This window comes from Juglans microcarpa x Juglans regia, chromosome 5S (genome assembly GCF_004785595.1).
Source record: "Juglans microcarpa x Juglans regia isolate MS1-56 chromosome 5S, Jm3101_v1.0, whole genome shotgun sequence".
Taxonomy (NCBI): Eukaryota; Viridiplantae; Streptophyta; class Magnoliopsida; order Fagales; family Juglandaceae; genus Juglans; species Juglans microcarpa x Juglans regia.
The window spans coordinates 10,302,341-10,323,763 of NC_054603.1; the positions used below are offsets into that span (position 1 = coordinate 10,302,341).

A 21,423-nucleotide genomic window follows, 5' to 3' on the forward strand; every position below is an offset into this window, starting at 1 on the left:
AATGATAAGATTTGAATTTTATGCTATATTAATTAATAATTTAGCATATAATATATATAATATAACATAAAAAATTAAAAATATATATACCAATCTGGTTTGATTTAAATCGGTTTTCAAAATATGAAAATCAGTACTACACCGATTTATGACCGGTTTTAGTTCTTAAGAACCAGTACCACACCGAGTCACTTACAAACCCGACCAAACTAATTGATTCAGTCCAATCCAATCCAGTTCAACCAGTTTTTTTTTACAACTCTAAGTACAGTGATTTCAGTCTCCTAAAACACCCTTACACAACCAAGACAGTGGCTGAACTTTTCCTCCCGAATGTGTTCAAACATCACGGGTTGCCTATTTCAATCATATTAGACCGAGATAGTACATTTACTAGTCAGTTTTGGTAAGCATTTTTTTACCCTCCAAGTGGTCCAGATGAATTTGAGCACCACCTACCACCCCCAAACTCATGGGCAGATAGAGGCAGTTAATAAGTCCCTAGGAAATTACCTAAGGTGTTTTACAGATGATCGACCTAAGGATTGGTCTTCATGAGTATCACTAGCCGAATGGTGGTATAACTCCACACAACACCTATCAAGAAAGCTTACCACATTTGAAGCCTTATATGGGTATCCCCCTTCTCGGCTACTCAACTATGTACTAGGATCAGCCTGCTTAGAGGTTGTGGAAACTAACCATAGATCCCAAAATCAATCACTACAAATCTTACATCACAACCTACATCAAGCACAGGAACATATGAAGAAATACGTAGATTTAAGGAGGAAGTAACAGAATTTGAGATTGGGGATTGGGTATACCTTCGGCTTCAACCATATCAACAAATTTCAGTGGCTCATCGACACAACCTCAATCTTGCCCCCACAACATTTAAGCTCCTTCAACATTTTACAAAAGGTTAACATCATCGCATACAGGTTAGGACTACCCCCATCAACCCAAATACACCCTACCTTCCATGTCTCTCAACTCAAGAAAAAGTTGGGTGCTAAATTCACCATTGTGCATGTGCTACCCCCAGTGGATGCTCTAGGGTTTAGGGCTGCTACCCGTCCCCTAAGGGGCAAAGCCACCCCTTCCCCTCACCCAGCCCCGCATGGAGCAAGGGTGGGGTTTTCACCCTCATCCCCCGCCCCTAGGATGCAAGGGCGGGGTGCGGCATGGATACCTAATCCACTCCGCCTCCGTCCAATTAAAAAATATACTACATTTCATTAGATTTAAAAATTATTTCTAAGTCTAAAAGTGATTAAAAATATATTTTTAGACCCAAATTATAAATTTAAAATTTGTAAATATGATTATAATTTAAAAATTATGTAATTTGTAAATTTATTAGTGCATATTTTGTGCAAGTTGTAGTGTATTAGTTTTTAAACTATATATTTTTAAAATTTGTTAATGCATACTTTGTAAACAAGTCTAACAAATTGTAATATATATTTATATATACACAATTTGTAAAATATAAATATATATTCATGTTTATATATATATATATATATATATGTATAACATATATATAAATGTAAGCAGGGGTGGGGAAGGGGAAATGCGGGGCTTAGTTGAGCTCTCCCCGCCCTCGCTAGGCGCTGTAGATGTGGGGTGAGGTAGCGGGGTGCGGGGCCCCACTACCCACCCCTACTAAGGATTCTTAAGCCAGAACTTGAAGAGGTTTTGGGGGTGTCATATGAAGAAGACCTAGAACCAAGCACGAGACAAGAAGACAAAGATGCGACTTGGGAACCTTACTCTCATCATAGGGAGGCATATCCGCACCTTGTAGACAAAGTGCTTTAAAGGGGAAGGACTTGTCGCAGGCAACTAAGATCTGGAAGAAATATGTTTAATGTGATGAAGTATTTGGAAGTAAAGTGCACTTAAAGTACAATGGAAGATAGTGAAAAGATTGGACTTACTGAAGCCTTGAGGCCCATGGGCCAATCATTTTGCCACTTTTATAATTTAGCAAAACTTGTTATTTTACTAGAAACCTTTAGCTGTTATTAGGTACTGGGCTTACTCCCATAACGTTAGAATGTGGTTGCAGTTTGTTTATTTTGCTGTTAGTTTATTAGTCTAGGGCCACTACGTGGGAAATTCTGTTAAAACGTGTTAGATATATGTACAAAGCATTTTGGCTTTGAAATTTATCCAAAAAGTAAAAGAATCTTCTATTTCCTTCTCATGTCTTCTTCATAGAGGTCCTCACCCTCAAAGTGAACTTTCTTGACTATTTCATTCAAATCCATTAAATATTTGTTACAACAATTCTCAAAGTTGGTGCCTCTCTCTCTCTCTCTGCATTTGTGCCTTCAGGCTAGGCCTGAGCGAAGCGGATCGCATAACCCTAGCCGGTGATCTAGATCATGTCATCTAAGTCTCTACCTTAGTCCATGAAAGATGTTAACTAAGAGAATGCCGAGTTCCACCACTAAGAATTCTGCAAGATTTTAGGATTTATCTTTCTTTTCTTTTCTTTTTGCGCTTCTTTTTATCTGCTATTAGGTTTTGACTCATTCATAGGAGTCTTGCATTTGGTTTATGATGGTTTACGTCAAATTATGGTCCCTATTGATAGCTTGAATTGTGAATATATGGCATGGTAGTTAATAAACATTTATTTTTCCTAGCTTTTTCTTCTGAATTGTTCATTTAGTATTAGAATTGATTTTCTCTATTGACTTACTATTAAAAAGATTGCTTATAAGGGTTCACTCAAGCTTAATAAGTGTTACTATTGACTTACTATTAAAAGGATTGACTCCTCACTAGGAGTAAACATGGGCGAGTACTCACCCACAAGGGAGGAAGCCCTTGGAAGTTCCTCACCAAGAGTAGTGATAGGCGAGGATTCTTGCCCCACACCCTTCTCTAGGTTAGCAGGGTCGTGAATGGTACATGACTCACCACGGAATCCATCACCCTCAATATAGGCCCTCTTTTCTTTAGGGTCTGATGAAATAGGAGCAAATCTCTTCCATCCATGAAAGGGCCTTGGAGCCGCCAAGCTAGGCATTTGACAACCTACAACTCGTGACCGATTTGGTAACACCAAGAAACGGTCAATGTTCTCTCGAGTGAGGATCACGTTAAAGTTGGCAGAATTTGGGTTTTTCCTAACCCATCAATATATGAAATCCAAACACTATATCTCTTCCTTGGTAAGAGTAACTTCAAAATCACGATCGTTGGGAGCATGATGTCATAAGGCCCTCACTGGAAGCTCTCTGTGGTCGGCCTCTCCCACAGGAAACTCCCATCTAAATCTAGAAACAAAAAAGAACTTCCTATCACAGCTTTTGACGTGGAAATAACAAGGCTCCAAATGTACAAACCTATAGCCCGGCCCTCCATCTCTTAATTCAAGGGCCTCATAACTTCCTTGGTTGTGGCAAGGAAGTCTATCTTTCTCATCACTATTATCACACTTGGATGCTTGGTGACATTCCTCATCTTTTTGCCTCCATAAACCATCATCAAGGTTAGCATGTATTCCACCATCCATTTTAAGATCAAATTCAAAATATAAGAAATGAGATACATTATCCAAAACTTGGTTCACCACTTGATTTCCCCCTTCCTCTGTCAAAGGGCCACAAGATTATTTCCGCTATCACATAATATCCCCAAGTTTTAGTAAATTTATATCATACCACCCAAAAACACCCCTAAGTGGCAATACATCAAGCAACTAAGGTGCAATATTTACCCTTTCATCCAATTTATCACCACTCTTTGAAAGAGACTCCACCACTTAACAACTAGCAAACAAACAATAGTTATACTAATGGCCTTAACAAGTTTCAGTGGCCTCTTAAGTGTATATACAAGGAACTCAGGCTCACATCTCTTTAAATTTTGGATCAAGTTATGCAAGGATGCAGGGACAGTGTCCCATTCACAAATAAGAGATCCATTGAGAATCCCATTCAACACCTCAGAGGAAGCAAGGGAATGGGCTTTTTTTATTGACTTCCATTTTCAAACTAATAACCCCAAATTGGAGAGTGGCTGATTTTTGGATTGCTACTCTCTTAATAGAACCACCATCAGATCCTCCCCCCCCCCTTTCTCTACGTGTGATGGAAGCTTGAACGCTTGTTTAATCGATTTTGCAATTAGACATCGTGCAATCCTTTGGGAGAAAATAAATATATATGCCTCACAGCTCTTATGGAAAGTCCATCTGCTGATTTTGTTTACAGGCTGAGATGAAATGTATCCACCCATGTTGGCTTGAGAATCTGTAGCCACCATAATGCTTTCCTCAAAACTAAAAGCAAGCGTAACCTCCTTCTGGAATCCATCAAATTCAATCATGTATGGGAGCTCAAATGATGGGGATGCGGAAAACCCATTCCTGGAAAGTGCATTACCAACGTTAAAAACTGTAGAAGATGATTCGAGACCTCTTGTATTAAGCTTCATGATTGTTATTGATAAGGAAGCCTTAAAAGATAAAGACGTCGAAGCTATAGGAAACTAGAATCTCAATTCCAGTAGACTTAGTTATCTAGTTGTCATCCAGTTGTTACACTTCTCTTATCGGTTTCTTATGACTTCTACTACCATCGTATTTGTAATTCTCTATTAATAATACAGTCAACACAACTATAAAGTGTGGTTGATATTTTCCTCAACATGGTATAAAGAGCCTAAGACTAACGTCATCTATGGCAGATCCTAGTCCACCCATATCAGATACTCACGTCTTTTCCCCTTTTCTTCATCCACCCGTATTTAGAAACACCTTCCCTGCACATCCTACATCCCTTCCCAATTTCACCCCTATCAAGCTTACAAGAGATAATTACCTGCTATGGAAAGTGCAGGTTGTTCCCTATCTCAAAGGTCAGCATCTGTTTACTTTTGTTGATGGATCATCCTTCTATCCTTCCCCCATGATCACTATCGCTACCAAGCAAACGGTGCCTAACCCTGCTTTTATGCAATGGATCATGCAAGATCAATTAATTCTTTCTTCTCTAAATTCATCCCTCTCCAAAACGGTCCTCGCCCACGTTATCAAATGCCAAACTTCTCATCAGGTCTAGTCGACGCTGGAACAGATGTTCACCTCCACATCCCGTGCTAGATCCATGAATTTTCATTATCAATTAGCCACACTCAAGAAAGGTGGTTCCTCAATCTCGGACTATTTCCATAAATTTACTACCCTTGCTAATACATTAGCCGCCGCTGATCAACCTCTCAATGAGTTTGAGTTGATCTCGTTTCTACTTATGGGTCTAGGACCGGAATATGATCCTTTTGTTACATCTGTAACAACTCGAGTTGATCCACTTTCTTTGGAGGATCTATACGGCCATCTGATAGCCCATGAAATTCGGCTAGAACATCACCAAGCACCCAATGATCTCACTCTGGGAGGTGCGAATTTTACATCTCGTTCACGTGGGTCTCATGGTGGACGTAGTTCTGGACGTGCCTCTGGTTTCAATGCTGGTGCCCGTGGTTATGGCCGCTCAAATCATGACAGGGATTGTGGTCGAGGCTCTAGTCCATCTAAATCTCGACCTGTTTGTCAAGTATCTAACAAACCAAGTCACATTACTTTACGATGTTATCTTCGCTATGATGAATCTTATGAGCGTGATCCATCTCCTATGCAAGCCTATTACACTGGATCATCTTAGTCCAACAATTTGAACTGGTACCCAGACATTTGTGCTACTCATCACTTGACCTCAGATCTCTCCAATCTCAATATCACTGCTAAAGAATAAACTAGCTCAGATCAAATCCGCGTTGGTAATGGCACTAGTTTAACCATCACACACCTCAGCACCTCTAAGCTCTCTACCCCTACACTCTCCTTTTTACTTCATAATGTGCTTCATGTGCCGCAAATTAACAAGAATTTAATTTCTGTTCAAAAATTCACTACAGCCACTAACACTTTCTTCGAATTTCATCCCTCTTATTTTTTTGTGAAGGATCGAACAATGGAAAAATTCTACTGCACAAGCCAAGTAAGAATGGGTTTTATCCCTTCTCTGTTTCAAATAAAACTTCTTCTCCATCTGCTCTTGTTGGTGAACGAGCTTTGCTTCCTCAATGGCATTCTTGGATGGGTCATCCAGCTTTCAAAATTGTTCATCATGTTTTATCGAAATTTTCTTTACCAGTAACCACGTCTAAGTCTAGTCTATCCTGTTCTACGTGTTTAAGTTCTAAAAGTCGTCAGTTACCATTTTTTGAGTCATGTACTCGTGCTTCAGCACCACTTGAATTGATTTATAGTGATGTTTGGGGCCCGTCTCCTATTCTTTCTCATAACGGTTTTCGATATTATGTCACTTTTCTAGACTCATATAGTTGATACACATGGTTCTATCCCATAACTTGCAAAAGTGATGTTATTACCATTTTTCGCAAAATCCAGCCTCATGCAAAACGACAATTTAATTGTAAAATTAAATCTGTTTAGTCTGACTAGGGTGGTGAATTTCGCTACTATCCATGTTACTGGCCTCCCTTGGCATTTCTCATCGCCGATCTTGCCCTTATACTCATCAATAAAATGGTGCTATAGAACATAAACATTGTCACATTATTGAGACTGGTTTGGCTCTCTTAACTCATAGTCATGTTCCTAAGTATTGGGATGATGCGTTTGATACTGCATGATATTTAATCAATAGGATGCCATCACCCGTCTCTCATAACCAATCTCCTTTCACTTGTCTTTTCCACAATGATCTAGATTATTCATTCCTTCGTGTTTTTGGTTGTGCTTGTTGGCCCAACATCCGACCATATAATCGCCACAAGTTACAACCTCGGTCCACTTGTTGTGTCTTCCCTGGGTATAGTCTCAATCGCAAAGTTTACAAATGTCTCAACCAACTTACTGGAAAAATAATTATTTCCCGAGATGTTGTTTTTAAAGAATCCTTATTCCCATTTCAATTTCAGTCCTCTACTCCAACACAACAAGAGTCTCCCTCGGCACCATTTGTCATACCCATTTTAAAGCCCAATACTTCCTCATCCCGTGCAGCAGAGCAGGCCCTGTCCGTGCTGGTCCCTCCACATCAAGCCCATTCCAACATCCAAACCCTTCCAATCCACATGGATCCTTCTCCCTCCTGTATCTCCTCTAACCTTTCACTCTCATTACCATCACCAATTTCTTCAGCACCGAATCCTCTAGAAAATCCTAGCACTCACTCAACCTCAAACATCCCAACACTCTATGATTACTTGCTCGAAGCACAACATCAGTAAACCAAAAACCCATACCGACAGCACCATTAGATACCCTTTCCCGAAAGCCCCAATTGCAAAAACCGAAGCTCCCATGGTTGAACCATCGTGTTACACCAACGCGGCCAAGCACCCTCAATGGCGACATGCCATGAACCAGGAATTTGATGCGTTACTCAGAAACGATACTTGGATTCTAGTACCCTCACCCCCCTGCCCGAAATATAATTGGGTCAAAATGTGTCTATCGGATAAAACGAAAAGCAAATGGCGAGGTGGAACACTACAAGGCACGTCTAGTAGCCAAGGGCTACCTTCAACAAGTTGGAGTTGATTTCTCAGATACTTACAACCCAATGATCAAACCCGCCACAATAAGAACAGTTCTATCTATTACTATTTCTTCAGGTTGGGAAATTAGACAAATTGATGTGCACAATGCTTTTTTACATGGCACATTGATAGAGGAGGTTTTCATGACCCAACCTCAGGGGTATACTCACCCACAATTTCCAAATCATGTTTGTAAATTGAAAAAGGCCTTGTATGGCCTAAAACAAGCCCCAAGGGCATGGTTCTCACGCCTCAATAATCAACTTCTGGACCTTAGTTTTTATGGGTCACAATCAGACACTTCTCTATTTATTCACACTTCATCCACGTTTACTATGTATATCCTCATTTATGTGGATGACATTTTGATCACCTGCTCACACAAGCATGCTATTGATGAGTTGTTAAAATCGCTAAATTGTGACTTTGCTATCAAGGATTTGGGTAGTCTGAATTTTTTCTTGGGTATTGAGGCTATTAAGTCAAATAGGCAGCTTATATTATCTCAACATCGGTACATTATGGATATACTCAAAAAGACAAAAATGCATAAGGCCAAACCCATTAGTACTCCCATGGCTACCTCTACCAATCTTAGTGCTTTTGACAGTGAAGATTTCAGTGACCCCACACTATTTCATAGCACAGTTGGTGCTTTACAGTACTTGTCAGTCACTAGGCCAGACATAGCATTCACCATTAAAAAGTTATCTCAGTATTCACCATTAAAAAGTTATCTCAGTTCATGCATAAACCGAAACTTGCTCACTGGCAATCAGCAAAACGCCTACTTCGGTATCTAAAACAAACCATCAACTATGGTCTTTCATTTTGCAAGTCAAGCAACAACACTCTCTAAGCATTTTCAGATGCTGACTGGGCTAGGTCTTGTGATGATAGACGCTCGACTGGAGGTTTTTTGTGTGTTCCTCGAGCCAAATCTTATCTCATGGAGTTGTAAAAAGTAAACAACAGTTGCTCGATCAAGCACTGAAACGGAATATAAAGCACTTGCAAATACAACCGCTAAACTTCAATGGCTCCAATATTTACTGCAGGAACTTGGACTTAAAGCATCAATTCCTCTCATCTTATGGTGTGACAACATAGGAGCCACATATTTATCTTCCAATCTAGTTTTTCATGCTCGTACAAAGCATATAGAAATTGATTTTCACTTTGTGCAGGATATAGTAGCCAAGAAACTTATTGAAGTGAAGTTTTTATCCTCCAAAGATCACTGGCCGATATTTTTACAAAGCCCCTCTCTTCATTCGGGTTTGTGGCACTTCAATCCAAGTTCAATGTAGTCTCTACTTCATTGGACTTGCAAGTGCGTGTTAAGGATAAGGAAGCCGTAGAAGATAAAGACGCCAAAGCTATAGAAAACTAGAATTTCAATTCCAATAAACTTAGTTATCTAGTTGTCATGCAGTTGTTATACTTTCTCTTATCGGTTTGTTATGACTTCTACTATCACCGTACTTGTAATTGTCTATTAATAATACAGTCAACACAACTGTAAAATGTGGTTAATCTTTTCCTCAACAACACAACTGTTATATTTTCTTGTCCGGTTTGGATTCACAACCCATCTCAACTTATTTCACTACTATTCACTACTATTCATCAACTTTAACTCACAAATCTCACTACTGTTCACAATTTATCTCACTACTATTCACAATCCATCTCAACTCATCTTCGAATCCAAACGACACCTCAAGTGAAGCTTTCTGGCCATGGAGGATGCGATACAAGACATGACCATTTGTTAGGAATTCTTCCCATGGAGGAAATTTTCCCAGCGAAGGATTGCTTCTCTTCTCTCTTGTAAACGATCACAACCATGGGCTTGAATGGCATTTGATTTTCTTCTGCGAAGGAATCTCACCCATAGCTGCAATTTCAGCGCTCACGGCCTCCACGATGGTCATGACCTTTAAGTCCCCCATCCTGGTCGGGGTAGCAAAGTCAATGGTGAGGTCAAATAGAAAGGAGGAGCCACCTAGCTTCTGCTGAGCAGAGAGAATGAGAAGAAGCTCTGGATCGGCCTTGAGCAAAGAGTGGGAGGAGGCTTCCACCGTGGAACCTCCAAAATGCTCCACCTTGGGGCAAAACAAGATCTGGCTGTCGAAGGTGAGGTAATAGCCAACGGTGGGTCGGCGAGAGGTGATGGCGGTGCCCATTATCCCTATGTCGTTCCATGCTTTGCGGGTTTGAGAGGTAGTGTGAATTGCCAGGATCAAAAATCCACAACCCAGAAACTGATTCGTCCAAGAGTGAGGGTGAGGAGTGGAGAAACCGATTTTTGCCAAGTACAAGATTTAAGGGGAGGGAGGGAAGAGTAAATTCTTGCAACGGAACCTTCGTAAAATCACTCTCTTCATCCTCCTGCATCACAGTGACGTGGTCCTGCAACTGAACACCTTTTTTATCCTTCGTTGCATTTTCTCTGTCCTCATTCATGCTAACTTGGTCTTGCAACTCAACGAAGGATTCCGTAAAATCATTCGGAATTTCCTTTAATTGTTGCCGAAAGTGCTTGTAATTTTCTTGCATTCGATCGACTAAATCTCTGAGCTGAAGCACTGATGCAAGAATTTGTTCTAGTAAATTTTCTTCCTGCAGCTTGAACTTTGTCCCCTCCACCATAAAGGATCGTAGTGCTCTGATGTCAATTGTTAGAAACCTTGTAGTGGAATGAATTGTTATAAGGATCTTGTAGAAAAAGTATCAGAACTTGTATTCATGAAATGAGAAACATATATCAGGGACTGGTTCGAGGCAATCCCAACCTCCGGAATTGTTCTTTTACAATACCAATCGATGATTCTCTTTCTCTGCTTACATTTCTTATATATTCCAGTAACTGCCTACTTGCCACTAGGTGTAAAATTACAAGAAGTAACACTACAGACGCAAAACAGATACTAACAGACATAAGTAATCATGAAATGCATCGTTTCGGTCATCATGAGGCCATATGACACACATGCCCTTATTTGAATAGCCGCGTATTGTCTTCTTGTCCACGACGTTATCTTCAGCACTTAGCTTCTTGTTTTCCTCCAGAAATCTTCACCACACGTGGCTTCATAACATCTTTTGTAATTGACTTCTCCTGTTTTTCAAGCAATACTGTTGGCTAAATCATTATACATCACCTAAAAGTTAAAATTTATCTCAAGGTTACATCATTGCCTTTGAGTAACCATGATTAGGTCACTTAGCAATCCAATATTTCTCCATTAATCTCGTTATGAAGTAGAAACAGATGATCACCATCTCGAATGACATTTATGTCATCTATTTCTGCATTCTCCATGTTAATGACTTTTGCAGGTTTGTGTACTCCAAACTTCTCACCTGCAGTTTTACAAGACGCTAGGTAACCCTCAGTTTTCCAATTTTCAGGTTAGTTCGAGTCTTTTTAATTCAAATGATGCTTACCTGCTATTTTGAGCAGATCCTCTATCGAGTCAGGTAAGATTATTAGCTTTCCAAGTTGCCTACTCTGTAATGTACCATCATGTTGAAGCCTCATGTGGATGGTGATTCTCTTCTTCATCACCTTAGTCATGACTTCTGTGTCAATGGGAAAACTGTGTCTGCTTGAGCAGGAGTTTGTGGGTTCTTTTCTTAAGTGGGAGTCGACAGATTGAGGACCAGCTTGTTTACTGTGTTTGCTTTGACTATACATGCTGTTGTCAGCCGATTCAGGCCCAATTAAATCTATTCTGTGCTCATCGGGTTTCCTTCTATTGTCATAACTTAGTAAAAGGTCATATATGCTCTTGTTTCCTTGCTGTTCGGCTAGAGCTTTTGGTGTCCATCCTCTGGCATCTTGTTTGTTTACATTAGCACCTCCTTCCAGTAGAAGTTTGACCATCTCAAGATGCCCCCTGCGAACTGCAGCGTGAAGAGCTGTTTGGCCATCCTCAGCCATCAAATTTACATCCATTGTGGATCTCTTAAAGACTTGACATTTGCCAGTTTCACTCTGCTCTATAGTCTCTGATCCTGTGCTATAAACATCCCTTGCTTCCTGCATTGATGAATAATCGTATGAGTACTTATCTTGACATCCTGCAGGTGACAAGCTTCCTTCAATAGGTTCTCCATCAAGCCATTCTCTGGGGATCAGTTCTGGATCTTCATGTGCGTTTTCAAATCCCAAGGTTTCTCGACCCTTCATTTTCTGTTGAGTGCAGCAATGGTTCTCAGTTATATGTTTCATGAAATTAGAATGGAAAAACTCATAATGGCTACCCTTTTCCCCCCTCTAGAGGATGAATAATGCTGCAACTACCTGGAAAAGATTGTTCATAATGATGTGCCTATCCTTGGCATTTGCTTGCATGGCATTGATCAGCGAAGTTTTGTTGAGTCGCAGTATTTGACAAATCTCAGTCGTCCGAACCGTGAAAGGCTGCGACCTATGCAATAAGACTCCAAACTCTCCGAACGAATCTCCTGCAATTGCCTTTCCAAGGACCTGCATAGTGGATGTTGGAATGTGATCTGTTTTATCTTTGTATTTCTGTTCAATATGAAATGTGTTATGGTTAACGACGTACTCTGTCGCGCCCATCGGTACGGCACAGGAAATGCTGCATCATTTTCGAACCAACATTATGTTAGTAGGCATTATTTAGGAAAAGTTGCATCCAGATTCCAAAATAAACGAAAATTAGCTCACCACCACGCCTGAGACCAGAATATAAAGATCTGTTGGAGCTTCATTCTGCAGAATTACATCTTCCTTGGGTGGAAAATACTCGGCCTCCATTTCTGAAACCTTTTTGTGAAACATTATAGATTGACTTTAGCATCTCTATGACCAATGCGCCATGAAAGAACTCCAAACTCATGGTTTACCCAATAATGATCTACTACTCGAGTTTAATAAGTCATGTGAAGCATTACCAATTGGAAAAGGAAGTCACGAGAAGCCCCTTGGAAGAGATGGACTTTCTGGATAATGGGGAAGAAGAGAAAGTCTGCGATGCTTGAGCGAATAGCTTTTGGTAGACCATTTAGGGTCCCATGTTGATTCAATCCTTCTGTTTTGAACTTGAGACATATGTGTGACAGCATCTGATCCTGTATGCCGGGGGGCAACTGGTTTCGTGCTGCAAATTCTGAGGCAGCTCTCACTCTATCTCTCTGTAGAACCAAAGCATGCTTCTTGATATTAGCATCCAGACCCCGAGGGAGAAAATAAAAATCTATTTTTAAGTCTTTTTCCAAATTTGAAACCTAAATTCAGGTATCATGAGAAAGATAGAGACATTAAATGAGTTTTGCAATAAATAATGTTATATATAGTCGTAGAGCGCGCTGCATAATCATTTTGAAAAATAGGAATCTATTATTAAAAATTTAGTTTTTTTTTCTTATGCATCCCGTATTTACTTACTTTTAAAAAAGAATGTGTAACATTTACACACTCTACGATTATAAATATCATTTCTCTTTTGCACAATATGTATTCTTATCCGTGTAAGTTTTTTGGACAACATTAAATTAATGTTCAATAAGTACTATAGGATTCACTTGGAGTCTCAATTTGTCGATCTCCCTCTAGAAGCTCTCGAGTTTGGGCTCTTCTACTTAATTATAGCCCTCAAGTTTGGATCAAGATCCCTTCAAGTTCAAAAATCTTCAAGTTCTTATTTGAATTGAAGGTTTTAAACAAGAGAGAAACATATGCATGAAGTGGACTATATAACATTTATTATTCATTTAATGTTATCTAAAATATCCATACGGGTGACAATCAATATTGTAAGTAGGGATATAATTAGTCCGGTTCGATCTATTTTTAGACATATTTTAGAACCAAATCGATCTACACCGATTTTAAGATTTGAAAAACCGATACCGCATCAATTAAATCCCTAAACCGGTACTTCCGGTTTTACCGATTCTAATATGATTTTTCCGATATATTATATATATTACAGTATATAATAATATATTGATAATGTATTGTAGTATATTATAATTGTATTATAGATTATAGTGATATATTATAATATATAATATTATAGTGATATATTATAGTATATTATAATACATAGTGATGTTGTATTAGTATAACTACTAATATTATAGACTATAGTGATAATATATTATTATTTATATAGGATTTTAAAATTTAATATTATTTTAATTAGTAATTTAGTGTATAATACAAGATTATTTTATATATAATTATATATAATATAAAAAATCATATAAAAAGCATTTTATATAATATAAAAATTAAAATATATATTTAAATGAACCCGATCCGGTTTAGTGTTAGAAAAGAAAAACTGAAATCGGACCAATTTCGACCGATTTTTAAAAAAATAAAACCGGTATCAAACCGAACCGATTTAGAACCGGACCGAACCAGAACCAAACCCCGGTAAATCGTACCGGTGACCAATTTTTTATTTTTTTTTTCACCACTACTTGTAAGACTAACTTGATGCTGTCTTTCTTTCTTCCACTTGAGGGCGTCAAAGTTCGGATAAAAACTTGAGCGGATCATTTTCCATTCATGTTTGGTAGTTTTTATTCAAACTCGAAGAGATCATATTGATCCGCCCCAAGACGCCATCCTCTCTTAGGATAATGCATATCATGCATGTTTAAAATTGTGAATTTAAGCACATATATAATATATAATATATATATATATATATATATATATAATGTATAGATGCATGCATGTATTACAATTTAAAGAACTGGAATGGAAGCGGTGGTACTAACAACGTAAAATCGCAAATATTATTCACGTGGTGTTGGAGTTGCTCCAGGAATTTAGCTTTCCCCATCGGAAAGTCGGGGGTAGATAGGAAATCTTCCAAAAACAACTTTCTAGTTTTTCCCCCAAGAAATGGGGCCTTTGGTGGTAATTGTACTACTGGTGTTTGGGGCTCATGATCACTCCGGCTTTAGCTCCTAGTACTAGTACCGTGTATATATATCATGTGTCATGTGTGTGTGTGAAGAATGAATATTAATTGAAGCGAGATAGATGGCAATAATAATATTAAAGAAGAGAGCAGATACAAGAAATTAAAGACCACATACGAAACATCGAGTGCGGCTTGTCCAATGAACAACGAGGTTTGTCATGTTTCCAATGAGGTAAGCCGTCAATCCCAAGTTGAAGAGCATGTAGAAGATATCGAACAGCATCTCCCTGGGGTTTCCCGCATGAAAGTCCCCGTACCCAGTAGTTGTCAATGTCGTTATAGACCAGTATATTGAAGTTACATATCTTTCCCAAAGACCATCTTCTTTGAAATCTCGGTTTTTTTCCCCGATCCAGGTTCTACCTGGATCAGGGTATCTCGCTGCAATAAGATAGTTTATGCAGCCAGCAAGGTGTACAGTAAATAGGGTCACCTGGATCCACATGAAATTGAATATCGAAGTTGCTTTTTAGATCATGACTTGGAAATTAATTAATAATTAAGGAAGGAAAATTCTATACACAATATTGTCATCTTATTTTCATCCTACTATATAAGATGTGGCATATTTATCACTATTAAATATTGATTATTTATTAAATAATTATTTATCATCTAATAGTAATAAATGTGTCACATATTATATAGTGAGACGAAAGTAATTAGATGGAAGTTATGTATAGCCTTACTTGACAAGGAAACATATATGGTACCAAAACTTATAGTGACTTACAGAAATGAGCTTTATGCACCTAGTCCAGAAATAATTGAATCGAATGTCCTTTTCAAGCCTGAAGAAATTATGAGGAAACTTTGCGTGTTAGTTTATTATATTGTGATTCTTCCACCTTGAGAATATATTGGGGATTTTGAAGAAACCAAAGGCAGAATATTGAACATGAAGATATATATATATCGACCTTGCAAATAGGGAGCTGACTCGTCTGAGACGCCAGAGTCTGAGCATGTTGAGTAGTTTAAACCCAAGTTCGCCGCTATGATTTGTGAAAAGAAGGCTGATTGGCTGAAACGGAGCGGTAGAACAGACATCGAAGATAAACCAGGTAGATATGTACCTGAAATGTTAACGTTGTTGGATTGGGATCATATATATGTAAGAAAGAAGCCAAGTGATTTCTCTTACAGAAGCAGAACCGTTGGTTTATGTAATTAAGCTAGCTGCGCGAATTAAGTTTACCACCAAAGGATGCAAAGATTGTTCACCTGACTGCAATTTTCTTGGGATCATCGACAAGAAGATAAGAGTGGCTGTCTAGATATGCAACAAAGAAGGTGAGAATAATGTCAATGGCAAAGAAGCCATTGACAATGTTGTCGAAGATGAAGAGTGCGTCTTGTTTGTAAGGCAGAAATGCAAACTCGAATGGGCAAATCCAGGCAGAATAAATGACTAAAACAACCAGTAACATCTCCCAAGCCCTGAAAACGAGGAATAATAAGACCGTGAGAAGCAGCAGCAGCAGCTATGTAATTATGCAAAGAAATATTAGAACGAACGATAATATTATTCCGGCAAAGGTCATGATCAACCTATAACGAGGACTGAAAGGCGACACTATGTATCTTCGAAGCTTAGTTGCCTGGTTGATTCTGGCACCAAGGGATGGTAAGAGATGATCGCTGGAGATGAAGCTGCTACGGCCAGCACTCTCCATATGGAATTCAGCCACGCAGAACCGGTTGAAGAAGGTTTTTACACCGGAAAACGACATCATGTACCTTTTTTTTTCTTTTTTCTTTTTTCGTGTTCCTCAAATTCTATGTACAGTAGATCATACCGTTAAAAATCTTCTGCTGGGGTTAGTGATTGATGATCCTCTTGGAATGGTTATAAATAGTGAGTTTTGTTGACTCTGGTGACACGGGCTAATGGCGTTTTTTTTTTTTTATGTTCTTGTCGCTCTCTCTTGCTATGCTTGTGACAACTTTGGAACCATATGTAATGTATGTATGTATGTATTCATGCATGCAGGACGTAGTGCGCGCGTCATTAAAGTTTAATTTATAAATGAAAGTTGTCAAAAGGTGAAACCGGAATTTTCCATTATGTTTGAACGAGAAAGGTAAACAATTAGCAGATGAAAGAAAGAAAATTGGGACAGTGGCAGACATGAGCTAGAGTTTCTGTAATGCAGCTGCAGAGACGATGAGTTCATGTCGAAGATCAGAGACATGAGAGAACAGCAGGACATGAGACAGAGAGCAGAGAAAATGGTATTAATGGTTTTTGTACCAATTGTGTTAATGGTGCTGGTGGTGGGAAATCCATCATCTGTAAATGTGGAGGGAGGCGTGAATATCGGTGCAGGAGGATCATAGAGAAGGATAGATGATGATCATTTCAAGTTAGTAATAATAGATGGTGTTTTCATTTCAAGTTAGTAATATTACTTAATATGGACCAGATAGCTTATAGCCATCATAGATCTACCGGGGAGGCCGGGCTTGATCGACTTATGGATACCAGGTGGACCAATAACAGGTTTCTTTAGAGGCAGTGATACTTTTGGGAACATGCCCCACGTGGCTTGACAATTTCTAGAGAAGTATTTATCATTATTCCAATGCGATCCTTGGGGTGCTGTTGGTGTCTGTCTATGTGATATATAATTTGAAAGAAAGAACAACACATGGAGTCTGAGCAGGCAAAGAAAAAGACATATATGCGCAGGAGTATTAACAGCAAATTTTGAATTTTTATGATATGAGCTGTAATTTACTCAATTCATATTTCATAGTTCTGAAATCTTTGAACTCTGATCTGTACAAAAGAAAACCCTTCAAATTCATGAGTACTTCAGTTTGGTAGGGATGCAATTCCCATGAGCCTCGTGATCAGAAGCTCTTCAGTACTGGTTGTCAACTTGTGAGACTAGAAGGATGTACGCACGTGGACAATACAGACAATCAACAAATGATCTATCTGATCTTGCTGATATTGTTGTGAAAAAGGACGATGACAAACAAGTAAATGTAAATACAAGCAAATCAAATATCACAAGACATAAAATTAACGTGATTCGATAACGTGTTTACGTCCACAAAGTTACAAATGATTTTATTATAATGAGGAATCACAAAATATATTTTAGGGCAAAATCTTATTGTTCAGAACATTCAAGATATACTAAACTATTCATTAAGTACATATTTATAGTGTCATATAGCGGAAATCTTAATTTTCACTATATATTCTGCATTATTCGCTCTAGTGGAGTGTTGAGCACACCTCGAATAAAATCTCTGTCCGATTTTTACTTGAGCCAACACACCAACAAAATTAAGCTCCACAAACCCAACATATATATATATATATATATATATATAATTCTATAATATATCAGCCCCCACACGGGAAAAGGATGCTCTGCCTCATGAATTCTGTGAAGGGAAAACGAATGGTCATCTATCAAGTGCAACCTAATTTTTGGGTGTTAGTATAATAATCAAGTCAAACCCAATTCCCATTTATTTTATCTTATCTTAATTTCATGTCTGTTTTTATTATTACAGAACTTCCGAGTAAATAATGGTGGGATCGAGTAAATAACAAACAGAACTTTCGATATCACTGCATGATATCACTGCATGCATGCATGATGCATGTAATTCTTCGATCCCCTCTTTAAAATAAGTCTCTCTCTCTCTCTCTCTCTCTACATATATATATAAGATCAATAAGAAAATTACGTATCAATTTAATATTTCTTAACATTTTACGTATCAATGACGTCATATTAGGTAGCACTGTAGCAGGTTGCATTTTTTTCCCGTGTTCACAATCGGGAAGACTTTAAAGGGAAGCTGGACTAGCCTGATGTTGGCTGTTGGAACATCTATCTCATCTCATCTTATCTATATAATCAAACGAGTCCTAATAATGTGTAGTTCAATGACAAAAACTAAGATGCATGCAATGATGCATACGTATCTCTCCCGCGTCTCAAAAATAAATAAGTTATGATGAGAGAGAGAGAGAAGGAAGTTCGTTCTTGTGATGGTTGGAAGGCCACGGGAAAACTTGTAGCTAGCTTTGGTGGTCCTGTACTTAAAATGATATATGGTTCATGATCCATGATCCATCATGATCATCATGAGATTGCCCCATTCAACTTTAATTCTTTTACTTCTCCATCGCGTGGTCCTTTGTTTTGGTTACTGGTCTCTAGCTTCTTTGGAAAGTAGAGGGCCTACAAGGTATAATGTTGATGGATCGAATCTTCTGAGTCACATATATACTATAAGAGTCTTCAAGTTTTGGCATTTCCTGTCGAATAGAATGTGTTCAGATTACATATATAATATTCCAAGTATCGATCCGATCGAGTATTATTGTCAATGAAAATCATACATGATATATATTTAATGGTCCATATCGACAAAATGCATGAACTAACCCAGTATTGCAGATTAGTTTGAATTCCTCAACGTTTAGAACATGAAAAATGGGAGAAAAAATAATTATGTAGCGAGCACGCAATATTTTAAGCTTTATAACTCGATCTTTGATTCTTCATACATAACTACGTACGTACACCATGTTTAGAATTTTACATGCAAACGTCAAAAATCAATATCATGTCTAGCTAGCTGGTTAACCATGCATGCATTTTTGTGGTATATGCATGCATGCAGGCGTTGCTGCCGTCCACTTTCTTCATGCCCACAAATTAACAAAAACAGAGAGAATATTAGTATCATTAATATATTCTCTATATATACATTGTACAAGAGATGAGATCATCTGAATTACGTATCCGTTGATCATTTTGAATTAACATATATAGAGAATTAGGTCATACTATATAGATCAAGACCAGTACCCGTGTTTATGACCAAAACTCAAAAGATCAATATTCATGCAACCAGCTTAATTCTTGATTCTTGCATCTTTAATTTCTTTTTCCAATTGCTGGAGTTATATATACATTTTGCTTCTTCTCGAATCCTCTAATTAGAATATGAGGTCAAACATGTCAAAAGCAGATCATATCTGATAGAGTAACGTTGGATATAATCATACATTTGGCAAACACCGTGCATCCCTAAAAAAAAAAAAAAAAATAGGTAGAGCTCATCATAAAAAAATAAATTTTTTATGTGAATCACATGAGATTTTCCTTTCAAAGAAAATGCTCGGAATCAAACACCCTAAAAGTATAGTGTATAAATCATTTCCCTATTTGAAATCTCCCAATTTCAGTTGGACAGTAAGGCTAGCTATATAGCTTTATGAAAGGCTTTGACCAGATCGATTGTTAATATTCAAGAATATTACATAGCAATCTCCAAAATTAACCCGCCTGATTAATTCCACTCCTCTCTTTTTCATTAACTAATTCGGTTGGTTTACCTAATTATTAGATTAGTAGATCATATCATGCCATGTTTATTTTTTATAGGCTAGCTATTATCATGAAATAATATAATTTAATTAAGGGTCGAAATTATATATCTTTCTCCCAAAAATAATATTAAGAGATTAATCTAGAAAATTAATTAATTATATCATGTGAAATTTCGATAATTAGTGACCAAATTATCAAAATTTCACTATTTAATATGTAAGTCTTGTTGGGTACTATAGATCAAATAATATGGGAAACTTCAATTAAGCTTGATCATTTCATAAATATTAATTGTACTACGTATAACGTACATGTCTCTAATTTATTAACACAAATTAAAGTAAGCATATCCGCATCTGAATAATTTAATTAATTAATAAAACTGAGGACATGAGATGAGATCTAGCTGGCAACTTTCCCGACCACTTTCATGGTCTAGGCCCGACATCATGAGTTGGCCCAACTGTCTCACTAATAATTATTTTGTTTACAACATCATATTTTGTGAATCATCCATATAATATGATTCAAAACATGACTTCCGTTGAGCAAAGGGTTATCACATTTAATTTGCATCATCTTCTAATTAAGATCATATTTCAAATTATTACTATTTATAATTACTTAAATAGAAATCGTTTGAAATGTCTCAGGTTATCAAGTATGTTTGAGGATGACAAAATTTGGAACAAAGAGAAACATTGCAACTTATAATAAATAGTGCACTTGTAGAAGACATGGGCTGTCTTAGAAGGCTAAATGGCTTTTGTGATCATGAGCTAGAGATGAAAAGAGAATATGGACGTTCTTTTTTACGACCAAAAAAAGAAAATAATTAAAAAGATCAAAACGTAAATTATCCTCGAGTGAGCCATTCTATGCTTCTTTTGTTTTACAGATGAGATGAGATGAGTTAAAATTTAAAGTTAAAAATTGAATAAAATATTATTAGAATATATTTTTTTAATATTATTTTTATTTTAAAATTTGAAAAAATTAAATTATTTATTTTACTTTATGTGAGAATTTAAAAAAATTATAATGATTATATGATATGAAACGAGATGAATTGAGAAGAATTGTAAAAAGAGACATGATCTTCTGAGCTGATCTTATCCAGCTGATCAGTCACGAGTGATGAGTGGAAACTTAGACGGGACAGAAAGATTGATATGGCGCATCTCCATATTCCTCATCTTCTCCGCCTTTTGGGTATACAGGGGCCAAAGCCAGCGGCCAGAAAGTTCATGAGTGGTCCGTAAGCCATGTGCTAATTGATTCATTGATTAATATGAATTTAAGATTAATGTTCAAAAAGAGTATCACTTATATTTTATTGACAAAATATTAGATTCACAAATGTAAAATTCACAAATTAATGCTCTTAAAAATAATACGTTTGATCTATTTTATACTAAAATGAATTTTGCAATCTAATATACTTCAACAAATCTCATCAATTGGTAGTTTTATTTTTTTTTAAT

At 37.4% G+C, this 21,423-nt stretch overlaps 1 protein-coding gene across 1 annotated transcript; it reads right to left on the reverse strand.

The window, feature by feature from the left end:
- Positions 1-10,396: 10,396 nt before the first annotated feature.
- LOC121268528 (potassium channel KAT1-like) lies at positions 10,397-16,926 on the reverse strand. Its single transcript, XM_041172842.1, has 12 exons — positions 16,122-16,926; positions 15,795-16,010; positions 15,491-15,646; positions 15,304-15,361; positions 14,686-15,003; positions 12,523-12,762; positions 12,296-12,394; positions 12,174-12,206; positions 11,906-12,091; positions 11,047-11,794; positions 10,792-10,962; positions 10,397-10,529 (listed from the first exon to the last, which is right to left on the reverse strand). The coding sequence occupies exons 1-11, from the start codon at positions 16,304-16,306 to the stop codon at positions 10,823-10,825; spliced, it is 2,379 nt and encodes a 792-aa protein (XP_041028776.1). The 5' UTR covers positions 16,307-16,926; the 3' UTR covers positions 10,397-10,529; positions 10,792-10,822.
- Between the last annotated feature and the right edge of the window lie 4,497 nt (positions 16,927-21,423).

Excerpts from the sequence above, each read along its gene's own strand:
- LOC121268528 (XM_041172842.1), bottom strand. The coding sequence starts at position 16,306 with ATGATGTCGTTTTCCGGTGTAAAAACCTTCTTCAACCGGTTCTGCGTG. Across the intron at positions 16,011-16,121 it reads CCTTTCAGTCCTCGTTATAG|GGCTTGGGAGATGTTACTGG; the intron begins GTTGATCATGAC and ends CCTCGTTTTCAG. Across the intron at positions 11,795-11,905 it reads TTATGAACAATCTTTTCCAG|AAAATGAAGGGTCGAGAAAC; the intron begins GTAGTTGCAGCA and ends TGCACTCAACAG.